Source organism: Pongo pygmaeus, chromosome 1 (genome assembly GCF_028885625.2).
Source record: "Pongo pygmaeus isolate AG05252 chromosome 1, NHGRI_mPonPyg2-v2.0_pri, whole genome shotgun sequence".
Taxonomy (NCBI): domain Eukaryota; kingdom Metazoa; phylum Chordata; class Mammalia; order Primates; family Hominidae; genus Pongo; species Pongo pygmaeus.
In genome coordinates, this window is record NC_072373.2 from 106,724,191 (window position 1) to 106,741,670 (window position 17,480).

At 37.3% G+C, this 17,480-nt stretch overlaps 1 protein-coding gene across 1 annotated transcript; it reads left to right on the forward strand.

Annotated features, from left to right (window-relative positions):
- Positions 1-733: 733 nt before the first annotated feature.
- On the forward strand, positions 734-1,488 carry LOC129011882 (peptidyl-prolyl cis-trans isomerase A-like 4C). The gene has a single exon (XM_054447249.1). It carries the CDS (start codon positions 784-786, stop codon positions 1,276-1,278), a length of 495 nt encoding a protein of 164 aa, XP_054303224.1. The 5' UTR covers positions 734-783; the 3' UTR covers positions 1,279-1,488.
- Positions 1,489-17,480: the final 15,992 nt, after the last annotated feature.

The following is a 17,480-nucleotide window of genomic DNA, read 5'->3' on the forward strand; positions in this document are numbered from 1 at the left end:
TTTGCAGAATTACTACCCAAGGGGAGAGTCTTAGCAGTATTCCATTTTATGATCCATCCTTCATTAGAGGATGAGAGACTTCTATCTAGACTTTTAGGTTGCCTGAGACCTTTAAACAAACAGTCAAAAATTTAAAATTTAAAATGCGGCTACACTGTTGCATGGTATTACAAATACCAGTTAACCTTAAAACTGGTATTTGTAAGAAAAACAGAAAGAATTCAGGGATCCCCTTTGATGGCTCCTAATTCTATACAGTCCTGTAAATATTCATGAAGACTAGCCAGGCGTGGTGGTGCACACCTGTAATCCCAGCTACTCCAGAGGCTGAGGAAGAGAATCACTTGAACCTGGGAGGCAGAGGTTGCAGTGAGCTGAGATTGTGCTACTTCACTCCAGCCTGGGTGACAGAGCAAGACTCTGTCTCAAAAAAAAAAAAAAAAAGAAAGAAAGAAAGAAAGAAAGAAAAAAATTAATGAAGACTAATTGCCAAAACTTGGGAGCAACCAAGATGTCCTTCAATAGGTGACTGCATAAGCAAACTGTGGTATATTCATACAGTGGAATATTATTCAGTGCTAAAAGGAAAAAACTATCAAGCCACAAAAAGATACAGAAAAAACAAAGACATTTTGCTAAGTGAAAGAAGCCAGTCTGAAAAGGGTACGTACTGTGATTTCAACTAAACGACATTCTGGAAAAGGCCAAACTATAAAGGCAGTAAAAAGATCAGTGGTTATCTTTACAGACGCTGCCATCTCTGTGAGCCCTGTACTATCAGCCATGGTCAATTCCATCATCTTTTTTGACATCACCGTCGATGGCAAGCCCTTGGGCCGCGTCTCCATCAAACTGTTTGCAGACACGATTCCAAAGACAGCAGAAAACTTTTGTGCTCTGAGCACTGGAGAGAAAGGATTTCATTATAAGGGTTCCCGCCTTCACAGAATTATTCCAGGGTTTATGTGTCAGGGTGGTGACTTCACATGCCATAATGGCACTGGTGACAAGTCCATCTATGGGGAGAAATTTGATGATGAGAACCTCATCCTAAAGCATACAGGTTCTGGCATCTTGTCCATGGCAAATGCTGGACCCAACACAACTGGTTCCCAGTTTTTCATCTGCACTGCCAAGACTGAGTGGTTGGATGGCAAGCATGTGGCCTTTGGCAAGGTGAAAGAACGCGTGAATATTGTGGAAGCCATGGAGCACTTAGGGTACAGGAATAGCAAGACCAGCAAGAAGATCACCATTGCTGACTGTGGACAATTCTAATGAGTTCGACTTGTGTTTTATTTTAACCGCCAGACGCATTCCTTCTGTAGCTCAGGAGAGCACCCCTCCACCACATTTGCTTGCAATATCCTAGAATCTTTGGGTTCTTGCTGCAGTTCCCTTTGGGTTCCATGTTTTCCTTGTTCCCTTCCATGCCTAGCTGGATTGCAGAGTTAAGTTTATGATTATTAAATAAAAACTAAGCAACAACAACAACAACAAAAAAGATCAGTGGTTGCCAGGGGTTTGGGGATGGGTAGGGAGATAAATAGTTCTGAAACAGGTGATTTTTAGGGGACTGAAAATACTTTGGTAATAATGTAATGATGGGTACATGACATTATGCGTTTTGCAAAACTCATAGGCCTGTACCACACAAAGAGTGAACCCTAATGTAAACTGGGGGTGGGATAAAGGTGAGAGTATGTGAGAACTCTGTACTTTCTGCTCGATCTTTCCATAAAGCTAAAACTGCTCAAAAAATAAAGTCTATTATTTTTTTAAGTGAAAGAAATTAACAATGACCATGGCACGCTCACACAAAAAGATTATCGAGGACATTTCTCTGTCAGGAATGAATATTTGGTCATCTCACAAGGCAAAACCCTGACTAGCAGAGGTGTTAGCTGAGGGCACATGGCCATAGATGCCAACAGTGACCTGGTGGCCACTTGCAGAAAGGAGAGCCTTGACATCCAAACACATTGTTTCTCTTGTATTGTCTTGCGCATACTTATGTATCTTAACAAGTTTCCTTCTTTCCTCTCCATTTGTCCCTCTTTCTAAAACAGGGCTTATTGAGGGGGATTACCTTAATTTTTAAGTGATATATGGCAGAATGTCAAGAGAGTATAGTGAAGAACTTCGTAGAGGAATGGACATAACCCAGAATTCTTAGACTTAGACTACATGCTGTGATTCAGAATTTTTTATTGTTTCATTGTTCAAGAGATTGTAGGTACATGTTCAATTATTAGAGAAATAGTTGCACTCTGTTAGAAGGAAGCTTGGGTGTTTCGTGTTTACTTTCAAAAGGGAAAGTTTATATTGATATTGAGCAAGTTAAAGCATGAATATTTATTATTTGATGTTTGTTTCTGTGTTTGAGGAATTCCTCAGCCTATCAGTTTTGACGAAAACAAGAAACCACCTCCTGCTTTAGAAGCTAAAATGCCAAATGCTTGCTTTCTCAGCCTCCTTTGCTGCTAGGGTACAAGCATATGACTTAGGTTTTGCCAATCTGTTTGCCAGTGCTGAATTTCGACTTCGGAATTAATAAAAAAAGAAGCAGATTCAGTTATGCTTTCTCTTGTTTCTGGTGGAGGCCACATAGCAGCTGCTACAGTATCTGTTGCAAAGGGAACAAGTGGGAGTGGTGCTGGTGGCTTTGCAGTTAGCCTAGGATTGAGCAATTGCTGCAATTGTTGCTCTCTGCAGCTTCAGTGTTACTTCTTACTGGTGGTGACAGTGGTTTCCTCCCTGGATGAGTTCTACAGCATGGTTTGGGGTACATTTCCTGGCTGCCTAGCTTTGATCTGGCTTTCTAGCCTTCTCAACAGTTCTACAAGTTCCCCACTATTTCTGTGATAAACCTATTTATTGTTAATGTCAGCCATAATTGGATTCTGTGGTTTATATTTTTTAAAATTCCAAGATATACAAATGTAACAGATAGCTCAAGAAACATAGTCTTTTTAAATTAAGATATATTCTGTGTCACATGAAGTACAATGGACAAAATGCAACAAATTGAATTGAGCTAAAGACCAAATATATATTAAGCCTGGCTGGTCTTAAAAATGTAACTGGATACAGCCAGGCATGGTGGCTCACGCCTATAATCCCAGCACTTTGGGATCCTGAGGCAGGCAGATCACCTGAAGTCAGGAGTTTGAGGCCAGCCTGGCCAGCATGGTGAAACCCCATCTCTACTAAAAATACAAAAATTAGCTGGGTGTGGTGGTATGCCCCTGTAATCCCAGCTACTCGGTAGGCTGAGGCAGGAGAATGACTTGAACCTGGGAGGCAGAGGTTGCAGCCAGCCGAGATCATGCCAATGCACTCCAGCCTTGGCAACAGAGCGAGACTTTGTTTCAAAATAAAAAAAATAAAAATAAAAAATAAAAATGTAACTGGATAGACCTCAGGTTCTTGAATAAGCAGAAAATAATTAGGTAAAAACCAAATAATAAACTAACATTCTAAAAGGTTTAGGATTTGAGCCCCAAATGTCTTAGCTAAAAGTGTTCATTCTAACCTCACAGGAAAATTGAAATATGAAAATATATAGAAAAATCTTAGGCAGTATTTTTCAATTTTAAGAAACAACTATTTACAGGTTTTTCAATAGGCATTACATTAAAAATGAAATATATAGTTAATAAATATGAAAACTGTGGATATAATCAACACATTTATTTTACTTCTTGAAGTGTTAACATGTGCTGTCTCAAATATCAACAGTGTACACGTGAGAAAAAACATTTTACATAGATTTTCTGCGACAGAAAACAGCATCTCATTAGACATCCCAAGTTTTTTCATTTGGAACACACGCCCATTCCCCAGTATACTAGGGGTAATAATAATTTAAAGTGTTTAATTGCTTTTTACTACTAGAAAACTAATTTTATGTTTGGCACAAATTTCTGAAATGATATTCCACTGCAAAGAATAATACCTATATATGGCCAGAATTACTTTTTTTCTATAACATGAAGATAATACTGGTGAGCCTGAGCAAAAAAGTGAGACCTCATCTTTATAAAAAATAAATAAATTAGACGGGTGTTGTGGTGATGAGGGTCTGTAGTCCCAGATACCCAAGAGGCTGAGGTGGGAGGATCCCTTGAGCCTAGGAGGTCGCAGTTGCAGTGAACTATGATCGCACCACTGCACTCCAGCCTGGATAACAGAGCAAGATCCTGTCTCCAAAAATAATAATAATAATAATAAGATAATGTTGGTAGAATTCAGGGTTTTTACCTCAATCCCCATGCTTCTTCATTTGACCCTCCCTGACTCCCTGATGAATTTTCGTTTGAATTTTTGTGTAGTCCAGAAGTTAATTTAAAAGATCTTAAAATTTCCACCTGCCTAGATATTACTTATTTGTTACACTTTAGTCCATGATTTCTATTGTCATTTACATTACCCCAAAAATATGACCTGCTGAATTTCTGCTGTCATGAATTGACTAACATATTTTGGGCCTAAAACCTTTACATTTAGAATCTTTTTGTGTGGTATTTGAAAATAATGTAAGTCCTCCATTTATTGGTCAAAAGCACTGCCTATTTATTTCTATGCTTAATCAGAGAGACTTTCTAATAGTTATTTAATATTATTTATTTTCATTCATTTGTTGAATATAATGAAGTTAACTGCTATGATATTTTTAGGTCATTAATATAATAAAAATATGTCAACTTTTCTCTTCCAATGAGTCTTTGGGTTATTAATTTTTAACTCAGGTATCAAGCTTGTAAAATGTTTAATGGCTTATAATAATGTCTAACACATAGTATCCACTGAGTTCTGATAACTCCAGTTTATCAAATTATCTTTTTTTATACCATTCTCCAAATGCAATGCTATTTGGTTTTATTTTTATTTTTTAAAAATGTGCTGCCTGTTTTGAGTCTCTAAAAGTGTGAAATGCTCAGTATTTTCCAAATGTATTTGAACATGGAGTGTTATATTTACTAAAAAGTTAACAAGCAAGTATTTCCCTAAACACTCTAGCAAATACTACTAGTACAGAAGAATTATGATCTAAATGTGCTGCCTGTTTTGAGTCTCTAAAAGTGTGAAATGCTCAGTATTTTCCAAATGTATTTGAACATGGAGTGTTATATTTACTAAAAAGTTAACAAGCAAGTATTCCCCTAAACACTCTAGCAAATACTACTAGTACAGAAGAATTATGATCTAACATTATAGTACATTTTAATTTATTAGGTTAATTTTGGTTGCAAACAATCAAAATTCAAACTGGTTTGTATAATAAAGAGATTTTGAACAATAGTATAGGCTCAAGATAGTTTAATGCAGAAGTTTAATAATGACACAAAATAAATGCTTCTTGTCCTCCCTGTTTCTTCACTCTACCTTAAGTGGTATAGACTGAATGTTTGTATCTCCCCAAAATTTGCATGTTTAAATCTAATCCCTAGTGTGATGATATTTTGCAGTGGGTCTTGGCGGGTGATTAGGTCATGAGGACAGAGCCCTCATGAATGGGATTAGTGCCCTTATAAAAGAGACCTTAGAGAACTTCCATGCCCCTTCCACCATGTGAGGACACAGCAAAAAGACAGCTGTCTATGAACCAGGAAACAAATCCTCACTAGACCCTGAATCTGTTGACACCTTGATCTTGGACTTCCTGGCCTCTAGAACTGTAAGAAATAAATTTATGTTGTTCATAAACCATCCAGGCTGTGATATTCTGGGATAGCAACCTGAAAGGACTAAGACATTAGGTCTCAGTTTTATTCTATGGCTTAAAATATCATGTCATGAGTAGACAACTTCCAATCCTAGTACCTCGTGCTTCCTTTGCTGCATTTGGAAAGAAGGCATTTCCCCCTTCAATCAAGGAATGAAAAAGTTGTACTTCATTCTGATTTGATTAGCAGAAGGCACATGCTCCTTCATGCACCAATTACAATGACCAAGAATTGGGCATGGGACTCATGTCACTTAAACATTGTGAAGCTGAGAAATTCATTATTTGGTTAGGAGTGTGTGAGAGCAGGGAACACTGAATGCTTGAGATACCACCACAATGTCCACTACATGTATTTCCATTTCAGTAAACATTTCCATTAAGATAATGCTAGAACAAAATCAGAGGAGTAGATCTTGGTGTCCCCAACTTTTGTTGACCTAACAAAGTGAAGTTGCTTCAACTGGACACTTCTGAACCACATTTATGCCTATATGTTCAGTTCAAATTTATTATGAGCAATTTTCAGGTCCATATGTTTAGGATATTTCATTTGTTTGGATATACATTGTATGTATACATGTTTTTAACATACATACACCTCTACATATATTTTGGAGGCCTTTACACAAAAGTGTTTTCCCTAAAGGGAGAAGAGAAAAGTTGAATGCAGAAGTAGAAAAAAAATTCATTTGCATTTGTAGTATTTGTATCTAAATATTTTATATTACAGATGTATTAATATTTTTATAATTTTAAACACTACTTTAAAACAGGGAGATGGTTTACCTTCAAAAAATTTGGCTCTCAACTCAAAGTTATCGAAGTATATCCTAGATGTAGTTTGCTTATCAGGCTTCTACATGAAAATTTAAAAGGCTCCTGCATTTCAGAATGAGCCTAACTTATGTAATTGCACTCATCCACTACGTCTACATTGCCAACCAAATACTGACAGAGAGAGCTACAGAGTGCCACAGAGAGCTGGCAGCTCCTCTGTTTGCATTAGCTTCTACTTGCTTCTTCATCTTTCCTCTATGTCTGACACATTTCATGGTACTGTTTTTAAATGTTCCCTTAGCTACAGAGCTAGTGTGCTTATATCTGTAAGGGGTCTCATGTGAACCTCTAAATAATTAGAGATTCGTTAGCTCCCTGGAGGGCCACCATGATTTCCAAAACAAGTCACAATACCTAAAGATCTAATTGCAAAATTTCCCTCAGAAATAGCCTTGAGGAAGAAGTCACATCACTCAGCAATGAGTATTATAATTACTCACAGCAGTTTTCATGGTACTATATAACATCCAATTTACAGAATTAAAGGTAATGTCATTCGAAAGAAAAATAGCTGGTTTTAAGGAATGAATGGCCATGTCAACTATTGGAAGCATCTTTGAACTGGAGCCCCTATGTTTGAGTTTCACCAGGTTTGTGTTTTTAATTAATATCCTATTCAGCTTGCTGTAATTTCCATTGAGGTTTTCTAGAACAAGACAAGTCAGAAATTGATCTTTAATTATAAGCTAAGAGCAAACTGCCAAAGAACTGAGAGAAATTTTGAAGAAAGAGGTCTATCAGGACTAACCATTTTAAGAGAATAAAGGCTAATCAGACACACACACGTATGCACAAAAAGAGGGAGGAGAGAACAAAAATCCTATGAAATACATTTTAAAAAATTAATTTTTTTAAGAAGCATTTGATCTGCCAAAGAGAAGAGTTAGCAGTTTGGAGATCTGACATTGCTAATCTCAGGGCAAGAAAATAACAAAATAAGACACCAAAGAATTACCTAAACTGTGGAAGATGAAGCTTTCAGAGTTCTCACAGAGAAATGGGATACTAAAGTACCAAGTTTAAGAGGTGTAATATATTAATGTTTAATTTATATCCCAAATACTTAAAAACTATGTTTCATTGTTATACATATTTATTTTATTATAAAGATAATGAATGCAGTAGGGTTAGATTTAAATAACTCCTTGGGTTTAAAATGAGAAATGAAAGTCTGGCTTTTTACTACGTACAGTCTTATCACCAAAGTTAGCTATTGTTAATAATTTCTTGTCCATTCTTGTGTGTGTTACGGTTTCTTTCTTAGAAAGAAGTATGCTATACTAGTATACATACTATTTATTCATGAACCTTGCATTTATCATGTAATTGTATGTCTTAGTGGTCTTTTCATAACAGATGTCTCTCTTTCCCATGCTGTCAGTGGTGACTGCATGAGGCATTGTACAGATGTACCAATAATTACTTACTCTGTGTCATATTGATGGTTATTCAGATTGTTTTCACTTTGCCCTTGCAGACAACACTGCAATGAACGTCCTTATGCATATATTATTCCAAATATATCATAGTGATGGCTGTGTGAGAGAAATATACATTGTTGATTTTATTTTTTTTTATAATTTCAACTTTTGATTTTAGATACAGTGGGTACATGTGCAGCTTTGTTACATGGGTATGTTGTGTAATGCTGAGGTTTGCTGCGTGATTGAACCGATCACCCAGGTACTAGACATAGTAGTTGTTTTTCAACCTTTACCCCCTCCCTCCTTCTACCCTCAAGTAGTCCCCAGTTTCTATTGTTCCCATCCTTGTGTCCATGTGTACTCAATGTTTAGCTCCTGCTTATAAATGAGAATATGTGGTATTTGGTTTTCTATTTCTGTGTTAATTCGCTTAGCATAATGGCATCGAGTTGCATCCATGTTGCTGTAAAGGACATGATTTTATTCTTTTTTATGGCTGCAAAGTATTCCATGGCATATATGTACCATATTTTCTTTATCCAATCCACCGTTGACAGGCACCTAGGTTGATTCCATGTCTTAGCGATTGTGAATTACACTGCTGATTTTAATAGAAACCACTAATTTTTATGCCAAAAAATTCATCAATGTACACATGCTCCAAGGCTGTGTGAGCATAGCCCTTTTTCTTGGGATGTCAACAACACTGGGTTTTATCAAAATATAATTTTTGCCAATTTATTAGTTAAAAAATGCTAACTCAGTGCTATTTGGATTTGAACTACCACTGGTGCTGAGCAACTTTTTACATATTCACTGGCAATTTATTTATCTTTCTCTGTTGTTTATCTTTTTCTGTGTAATAATTTTCCCTATCTTCTACTTTTTAAAATATTGTTTTCACTGTTTTCTTAATAATTTTTAAGTTTAAAAAGTGACCTTTCAGCTGGGTGCAGTGGCTCACGCCTGTAATCCCAACACTTTGGGAGGCCAAGGTGGGTGGATCACAAGGCCAGGAGATCGAGACCATCCTGCCCAACATGGTGAAACCCCATCTCCACTAAAAATACAAAAATTGGCCGGGGTGGTGGCATGTGCCTGTAATCCCAGCTACTCGGGAGGCTGAGGCAGAAGAATCACTTGAACCAGGGAGCTGGAGGTTGTAAGGAGCCAAGATCACGCCACTGTGCTCCAGCCTGGCAACAGAGTGAGACTCCGTCTCAAAAAAAAAAAAAATGACCATTTTATCTGCTGCATATAATTCTAATGATATTTTTCAATTCGTTTATCTTTTAACAATGATAATATATAATGTCTTGCTATTTAGAAAGATTTTTAAAAGTATTTTACATAAACAAATTTTTATTCTTTGCCATTAATACTTGTAGGTTTGGAATTTTCAGGACCTCCTCAAAGGCCACCTACAGGAAATGCTCTTCAAAGACATTTCACTTTTTCCCCACTTGATTATGGAGCAAAGACTAACACTGGCAATGTTTTGAAGTACTTGAGTCAAATGGGTCTCTCATGTGGTCATTACTATACTCACTCTCAGGCTCCAATGCAAGTTGTTTCCTTAGGCCAACTACTCTTGCTTCCCTTTAATAGACCTATTCCTCCTGGGCTGTCTGAAACTAACATTTCATTGTAAATAAAGTCCTGCAAATCCTTGGTATCTCAAAGAACCCTCCTTCCATTTAGTTTTAGGAGAACTCTCCTCCTAAAACTCTATTCTTCTCCCTGGAGTCCAGATCCCCATTCCTTGCAACAAATGAACTATTGATTTGAGCACTGAAGGGAGATAATTGGAAGTTTGACTTTGTGTTCTAGGTTTTCCCTGCCAGTATATGCAGTGTCTTTAAAACTAATTGGGCTGAGGCAGGAGAACTGCTTGAACCCAGGAGGAGGAGGTTGCAGTGAGCCGAAATTGCACCATTGAACTCCAGCCTGGGTGACAGAGCAAGGCTCCATCTCAAAAAAAAAAAAAAAAAAAAAAACAGCAAAAAGAAACAAATTAGGTTCAAGAAGTTCAAATGAATTCAACTTAGACAAGCTCTTAAGCAGACATGTTGGAAGTTCCAAAAAAGACACTTTGGGAAAATACTTTTATTAAAAAAAAAAAAAGACTGTCCTCCACTTCCTCACTCTTTCTTCCCGCTTATTTTCACTCCACTGGTGCAGTTTGGTGTCAACTCTCATCACTCTACTGAAACTGCTGCAGCCGAGGTTACTAGTTATTTAATTAACAAAAGCAATAGATTTTGTTTTTTTAAATTGTCGTTATACTCTACTATTTTGTGACATTTAAACTATTGACAATGTCTTTCTTGAAAATGTGTCCTTTTTGTTTTTTTCAAAACACAACTTTCTCCTTGATGTCCTCCTTTTTCTCTCATTATTTCACCTTTACATTCTCTGCTGACACCTTTCACCTTACCAAACCTTAATTAAATGTGTGTGCTTCCCAGTGTCCCATTCTTGGCTCTCTTCCCCTCCCTCTCACTGATCATTATTGTATTCTGTGATCTCACCAATTCTCTTGGCTTTAACAATAACCAGATGACTCCAGAAAACTATGCAAAATTCCGGACCTATGGAGACTTTGCACGCAGATATGTACCAACAACTCAACCTCAGTTATCTCTAATATTATCTCATTAAGTGCCCTCTACCTACAGAATGACTCCTCCTTCTGGGTTTCCTCTGCCTGAACGGCACCACCATTCAGTGGCCCATGACAAAAGTGGACCTCATTTGGAACTTCTCCCTTTCTCTCATGTTTCATTTTCTCTTGGCTAAAGAGTTATTAGATTCTTCATTTTTAACTTTTCTCTAGCCTATCTTCAATTTTATAGTGGACAGTTATGCATACCCTATATCCCAGGAGAGGAGGGATATCTTCTTCTATGCCCCTACTATGAACTAGCATATCCTTTGAGTCCTTTCTTTATATGAAGCACTGGGAAAATTTAATCAACTTCATAATCACTTATAATCCTCACAGTAATTTTATGAGATAAGTTCTATTTATTATCCCTATCTTAAGGGTGAGGAAACTGTGGTTTAAGGAGCTTAAGTAATTTGGGCAAATCATAAAAGAAGCAGTGAAGACAGAATTCAAATCTAGACAACCTGAAATCTGAGCCTGAGCACTTTGCCTCCCTAATAACTATCTCCCTTTGAGAGCTGTATTACAAAGTTGACAACATTTAGCAACCCTTATTCCCCTCCCCACCCCCATCTCTCTCCAAGTAATCTGCTGTGAGATAGAAAATGTGTTGATTTCCTCTGCAGTTTTTAGTGCATAGCGTAGGGCTTAGAAAGGAGAAAATGATGAAAAGTATTTACTAAAATAATTGTTTTTCTTTGATAGTTGTTATAACCATCTAATTGTGAGTGCTTAACAATTACTATAAAGGAGAATGGAATCACAGATCTTTTCACAGTATTTTTTTTTTTTTTTTTTTTTTTTTTTTTTTGAGACAGAGTCTAGCTTGTCACCTAGGCTGGAGTGCAGTGGTGTGATCTCAGCTCACTGCAACCTCCACCTCCTAGGTTTAATCACTTGCCTTGGCCTCCTGAGTAGCTGAGATTACAGGTGTGCACCACCATGCCTGGTTAATTTTTGTATTTTTGGTAGAGATGGGGTTTCACCACATTGGCCAGGCTGGTCTCAAACTCCTGACCTCCAGTGATCCACCCATCTCAGACTCCCAAAGAGCTGGGATTACAGGCTTGAACCACCGCGCTGGGCCTTTCTCAGAGAATTTATAGTTTACCTGGAAATGTAAACTATATATACTTAAACTGAGGGATATTTACAAAAGAGTTTTCTACTTAACACACAAGAAGCTGTATTAATAACAAAGCAAATCAAGCTTGTTCACAGGCAACTGAATGGAATGAATGGTTTTGATTGGCCTTGCCAGTTATATTTCTAACAAGAGAAAATTCAACGTGAGCCTCAGATTTGGAAAGAAGATATTACAGAGAGGAAAATTTAGGATTAAGGTCAGATTTGGTGCAACTATGCTAGATACAGAAAAGGCAAATTTTCAGCTCATTCCCCAGCTAAGTACAAGTTCAATGGTGAAGGTATAAGAAAATGAGCCATTATAATAAGTCTGAAATAAGTTTATGATTCCACCTCAATACGGGCATGCAATATATTCTAACATTTAATCCCTGGAAAAATTGATGACATCACACTGAAATCTTGACTCATAAGAGAACTTTTTTATACTATTCCCTAAGTCAGTTTATTTCTACCTCATTCTTGTGTTAAGGGCAGGCTCGATTCTTACTCATTCAAAAACGATATCACCTGAAGCTTTTCTTTAAGTCTAGTTTTCTCTGCAGTGAGAAAATTAATCAAGGGGTTAAAATGTATATTAAATTATATATGCATTACATATAAAAGTTATATAATATAGATCAGGGAAGAATATATTGCATATGCTATAGGCTGAATTGTGTCCTTTCCCCAAATTAATATGCTGTACCCTGCCCCCTGCCATCCCAGTATGTCAGAAGGTGGCTATATTTGGAGATACAGACTTTTAAGAGGTAACTAATGTAAAATGAGGTCACATGTGTGGGTCCTAATCCAATATCACTGGTGTCCTTATTTGAAGAGGAAATTTAGGTACAGACATACATGTGCACAGAAAAAAGACTACGAGAAGACAAGATGAGAAAATGACTATCTAAAAGCCAAGGAGAGAAATTTCAGAATAAAATTAACACATCTGATGCCTTGACCTCACACTTCTAGCCTCCAGAACTGTGAGAAAATAAATTTCTGTTGTTTAACTCATCCAGTCTGCAGTAATTGCTATACCAACCCTAGCAAAGTAATATAGGAAGGATATATATATAATACACACACACACATACACATATTTGTGTGTGTAAATATATATATACATATATACACATATTTTTTTTTTTGTGTGTGTGTGTGTGTATATATATATATATATATATATATATATATGAGATAGAGTAGATAGAGACATATACAGTCATCCCACAGTATTAGTGGGGTATTGGATTCAGGAACCCTGCATATACCGAAGTCTGCACATACTCAGGTCCCACAGTCAACCCTGTAGAACTCACATATGAAAAGTTGGCCCTCCACATATGTGGGTTTCACGTCCCACAAATACTATATTTTCAATCTGTATTTGGCTGAAAAAATCCACCTATAAGTGGACTCACACAGTTTAAACCTGTGTTATTCAAAGGTCAACTGTTGATATATAGATATATAAATATGTCATATGTATAGAGCAAGCGGGAAAAAAAATCTCAAATCTCTCTTCCTTCCTGCTCTTTTTGGATTGCAAACTCTTCTCACATAAGTACAAAAAGTAATGTTAACAAAGTAAAGAGAATTGGAAATAGTAGTGTTTTTGACCACTAGTGTTTTGCAATTTTAGAAAAAAAATTACTGAAATGTAACTTTTTATTTATATTGAGATGTTTGACTCATACTCCAATCATACAGAAATAATAGATAAAATATGAAAAAGACTTCTTTTTACATACATAGCTGGATTAAAATATTAGAAATAATTTTCTTCCCTCAAAGGATCCCCTATTTAATAAACAGTGCTGGGAAAACTGGCTAGCCACATGTAGAAACCTGAAACTGGATCCCTTCCTTACACAATATACAAAAATTAACTCAAGATGGATTAAAGACTTAAATGTAAGACCTAACACCATAAAAACCCTAGAAGAAAACCTAGGCAATACCATTCAAGACATAGGCATGGGCAAAGACTTCATGACTAGAACACCAAAAGCAATGGCAACAAAAGCTAAAATAGACAAATGGAGTCTAATTAAACTAAAGAGCTTCTGCACAGCAAAAGAAACTCTCATCAGAGTGAACAGACAACCTACGAAATAGGAGAAAATTTTTGCAATATACCCGTCTGACAAAGGGCTAATATCCAGAATCTACAAAGAACTTAAACAAATTTACAAGAAAAAAAAACCCCATCAAAAAGTGGGCAAAGAATATGAACAGACACTTCTCAAAAGAAGACATTTATGCAGCCAACAAACACATAAAAAATGCTCATCATCGCTGGTCATCAGAGAAATGCAAATCAAAACCACAATGAGATACCATCACATGCCAGTTAGAATGATGATCATTAAAAAGTCAGGAAACAACAGATACTGGAGAGGATGTGGAGAAGTAGGAATGCTTTTACACTGTTGGTGGGAGCATAAATTAGTTCAACCATTGTGGAAGGCAGTGTGGCGATTCCTCAAGGATCTAGAACTAGAAATACCATTTGACCCAGCGATCCCATTACTGGGTATATACCCGAAGGATTATACATCATGCTACTATAAAGATGTATACATGCACACGTATGTTAATTGTGGTGCTATTCACAATAGCAAAGACTTGGAACCAACCCAAATGTCCATCAATGATAGACTGGATTTAAAAAATGTGGCACATATGTGCCATGGAATACTATGAAGCCATAAAAAAGGATAAGTTCATGTCCTTTGCAAGGACATGGATGAAGGTGGAAACCATCATTCTCAGCAAACTATCACAAGGACAGAAAACCAAACACCGCATGTTCTCCCTCACAGATGGGAGTTGAACAATGAGAATGCATGGACACAGGGTGGGGAACATCACACACTGGGGCCTGTCAGGGGGTGGGGGGCTGGGGGACAGATAGCATTAGGAGAAATACCTAATGTAAATGACAAGTTGATGGGTACAGCAAACCAACATGGCACATGTATACCTATGTAACAAACCTGCATGTGGTGCACATGTACCCTAGAACTTAAAATTAAAAAAAGAAAATTTCTTCCCTCATGAGGTACAAAGCCAAGCATTACACTGGGGCCATGATAGTCCAGGTTGCTGAAAGATTTAGATCTAAAGACTGAAAATTGGGATATATATTGAGAGAGAGAGAGAGAGAACAAATGGTAACCTAAATTTAATAAAATAATAATAGACAAATTAGAGTAACAGGCATATGAGTATTTTTTGTTCTAACAATTCTTTTATTTTCAAACTTATCTATAATCTTAAATTTATTTCCCAATAAAAAGGATTTTAAGTTGAAAAAAGAAAGTTTTTCTGTAGTAACATTTTCACAACTAGGGCCTTTAAGACTGAGGAAATACTCCAAGCTCTGAGCAAACTCAATAAGTATAAATCCATATGTAGATATACCGCAGTAAAATGCAAGTTACTAAAGACTAATACAATATTTTCAAATCAACCAGAGATGGAAGGAAGATTACCTGCAAAGGAAGGACAATTACTTTATCACAGACTTCTCTTCATCAACAATGAGAACAGACAATACAGGAATAACACCCCCAAGTTGGGAGGGAGAATAACAGATGACATGAAATGCTACGGCCAAATAAACCATAATTCAATGGGCAGCAGTTAACAGAATTAAGCTGTTTCCGGACATCTATGGAGAGATTTAACTCAAAGATGTCACTGTAAATTTGATTGTTGAGATGTAGTATTGGATACTTGGTAAGGTTATTGAATTAGTTAAACGATCTTCAAAGCTTAGGTCATGTATCTTCATTAAACACATGGTGCTTTGCATTTACTAAAGAAGGGCTTCTGCTTTCTCTCCAAATAAATCATTGCGACCTTACCACCCCAAGTGTAAAAACCTCCTTTATTTCTGTGCTTGGTCTCTAGTCCCTGCTTATGTGTATGCATAAATGCATGACACCGTGCTTCTCTTTCAGTTATTTATTTCTAGAGATCATGTCTTTGAAAATCATTATATTCCTAGCAACTATTTAGAGCGGTACTAAGCTAACTTGGTTTATGGTGTCAACTGCATAGCAGTTATTTGATTGGCCCATTCCTTTATAAAATATTTTATGCTTAGATGATGAACTCTACATAAATTCAGCCAGGAGAATGTTTTCCTTGGCAATCTCTGGGAGATTACAAACGTTACCTTTTTTTTTTTTTTTTTTTTTTTTTTTTGAGATGGAGTCTTGCTCTGTCGCTCAGGCTGGAGTCCAGTGGCGTGATCTCGGCTCACTGAAACCTCCACCTCCTGGGTTCACGCCATTCTCTTGCCTCAGCCTCCCAAGTAGCTGGGACTACAGGTGCCCGCCACCACACCCCGCTAATTTTTTTGTATTTTAGTAGAGACAGGGTTTCACCGTGTTAGCCAGGATGGTCTCGATCTCCTGACCTCATGATCCGCCTGCCTCGGCCTCCCAAAGTGTTGGGATTACAGGCATAAGCCACCGTGCCTGGCCTACAAATGTTACTATTAACTCCTCCTTCTGCTAAGAAATAAACCAAAATAAAATTATTCACAAATATAACTGTTTTGATCATGCTTTCAGATGATATGTAAGGTAGCCCACAGAAGGTAAATAATATTCAGGGGAAATAAATTATTACTTAAAAGTGGGTGCTGAGAAAAAGAAATGTGTGAAGTGTGAGGTAGGAAGTATGTGAGAAAAGCTAGGGCACAGTTGTGTCTTATATTTTTGTTAAAATCTGCCTGTTAAGACTTCCTGATTGGGTAATGGGAATGATACAGTAAAATACTCTTCCTCAGAGTGTCTGACACCATTGTGATAACTTACTACATAAAAGCACAAGTTACACTATATAAAAAGACAGAATGGCCTGGCTCGGTGGCTCACGCCTATAATCCCAGCACTTTGGGAGGCCGAGGCAGGTGGATCATCTGAGATCAGGAGTTCGGGACCAGCCTGGCCAAAATGATGAAACCCTGTCTCTACTAAAAATACAAAAAATTAGTCAGGCATGGTGGCAGGCACCTGTAATCCCAGCTACTCAAGAGGCAGAGGCAGGAGAATCACTTGAACCTGGGAGATGGAGGTTGCAGTGAACTGAGATCGTGCCACTGCACTCCAGCCTGAGCAACAAGAGTGGAAACTCCGTCTCAAAAAAAAAAAGAATGACTCCAAGAAACTGAGGTTTCTAGATGAGGGTTACACAATGTGGATCTAAAAGCAGCAGGGAAAGTAAAAGGATTTGGGCCTAGAATGTGGGGAAATTTTAGATGCTGCAGAAAGCCTTCTGGTGTCTTTCTAGAATGGCTAGATTTTGGTTAAGACAAAGAAGAAGTAACTTTTCATGGAGAACAGTAGCATACAGGAGTACGGATGGTTTGATCATTTAAGGCAGGGATGTGGGGCTTCATGGAATATGTTGATAACAAAGATTCTTTGCTTGGCCAACTTTAGTCAGGCTTCTAAATCTTCAGCTAGGCTAAACTGTGCACTTTTGCAAAATCCAGCTTTAGCAAAGAACACTGCTAAAGTTTCCCAAACAACCCCTCATTCTCAATATCTGATCAGGTTCTTCATTCTTCACCATTCTGTAGGTGATGTCTGATCACCCTGGCCAGTCTTCAGCAAGAATTCTTTTAGGTTGGTTTAGCCAGAATCTCCCTTACTCCTGATGTTTCCTC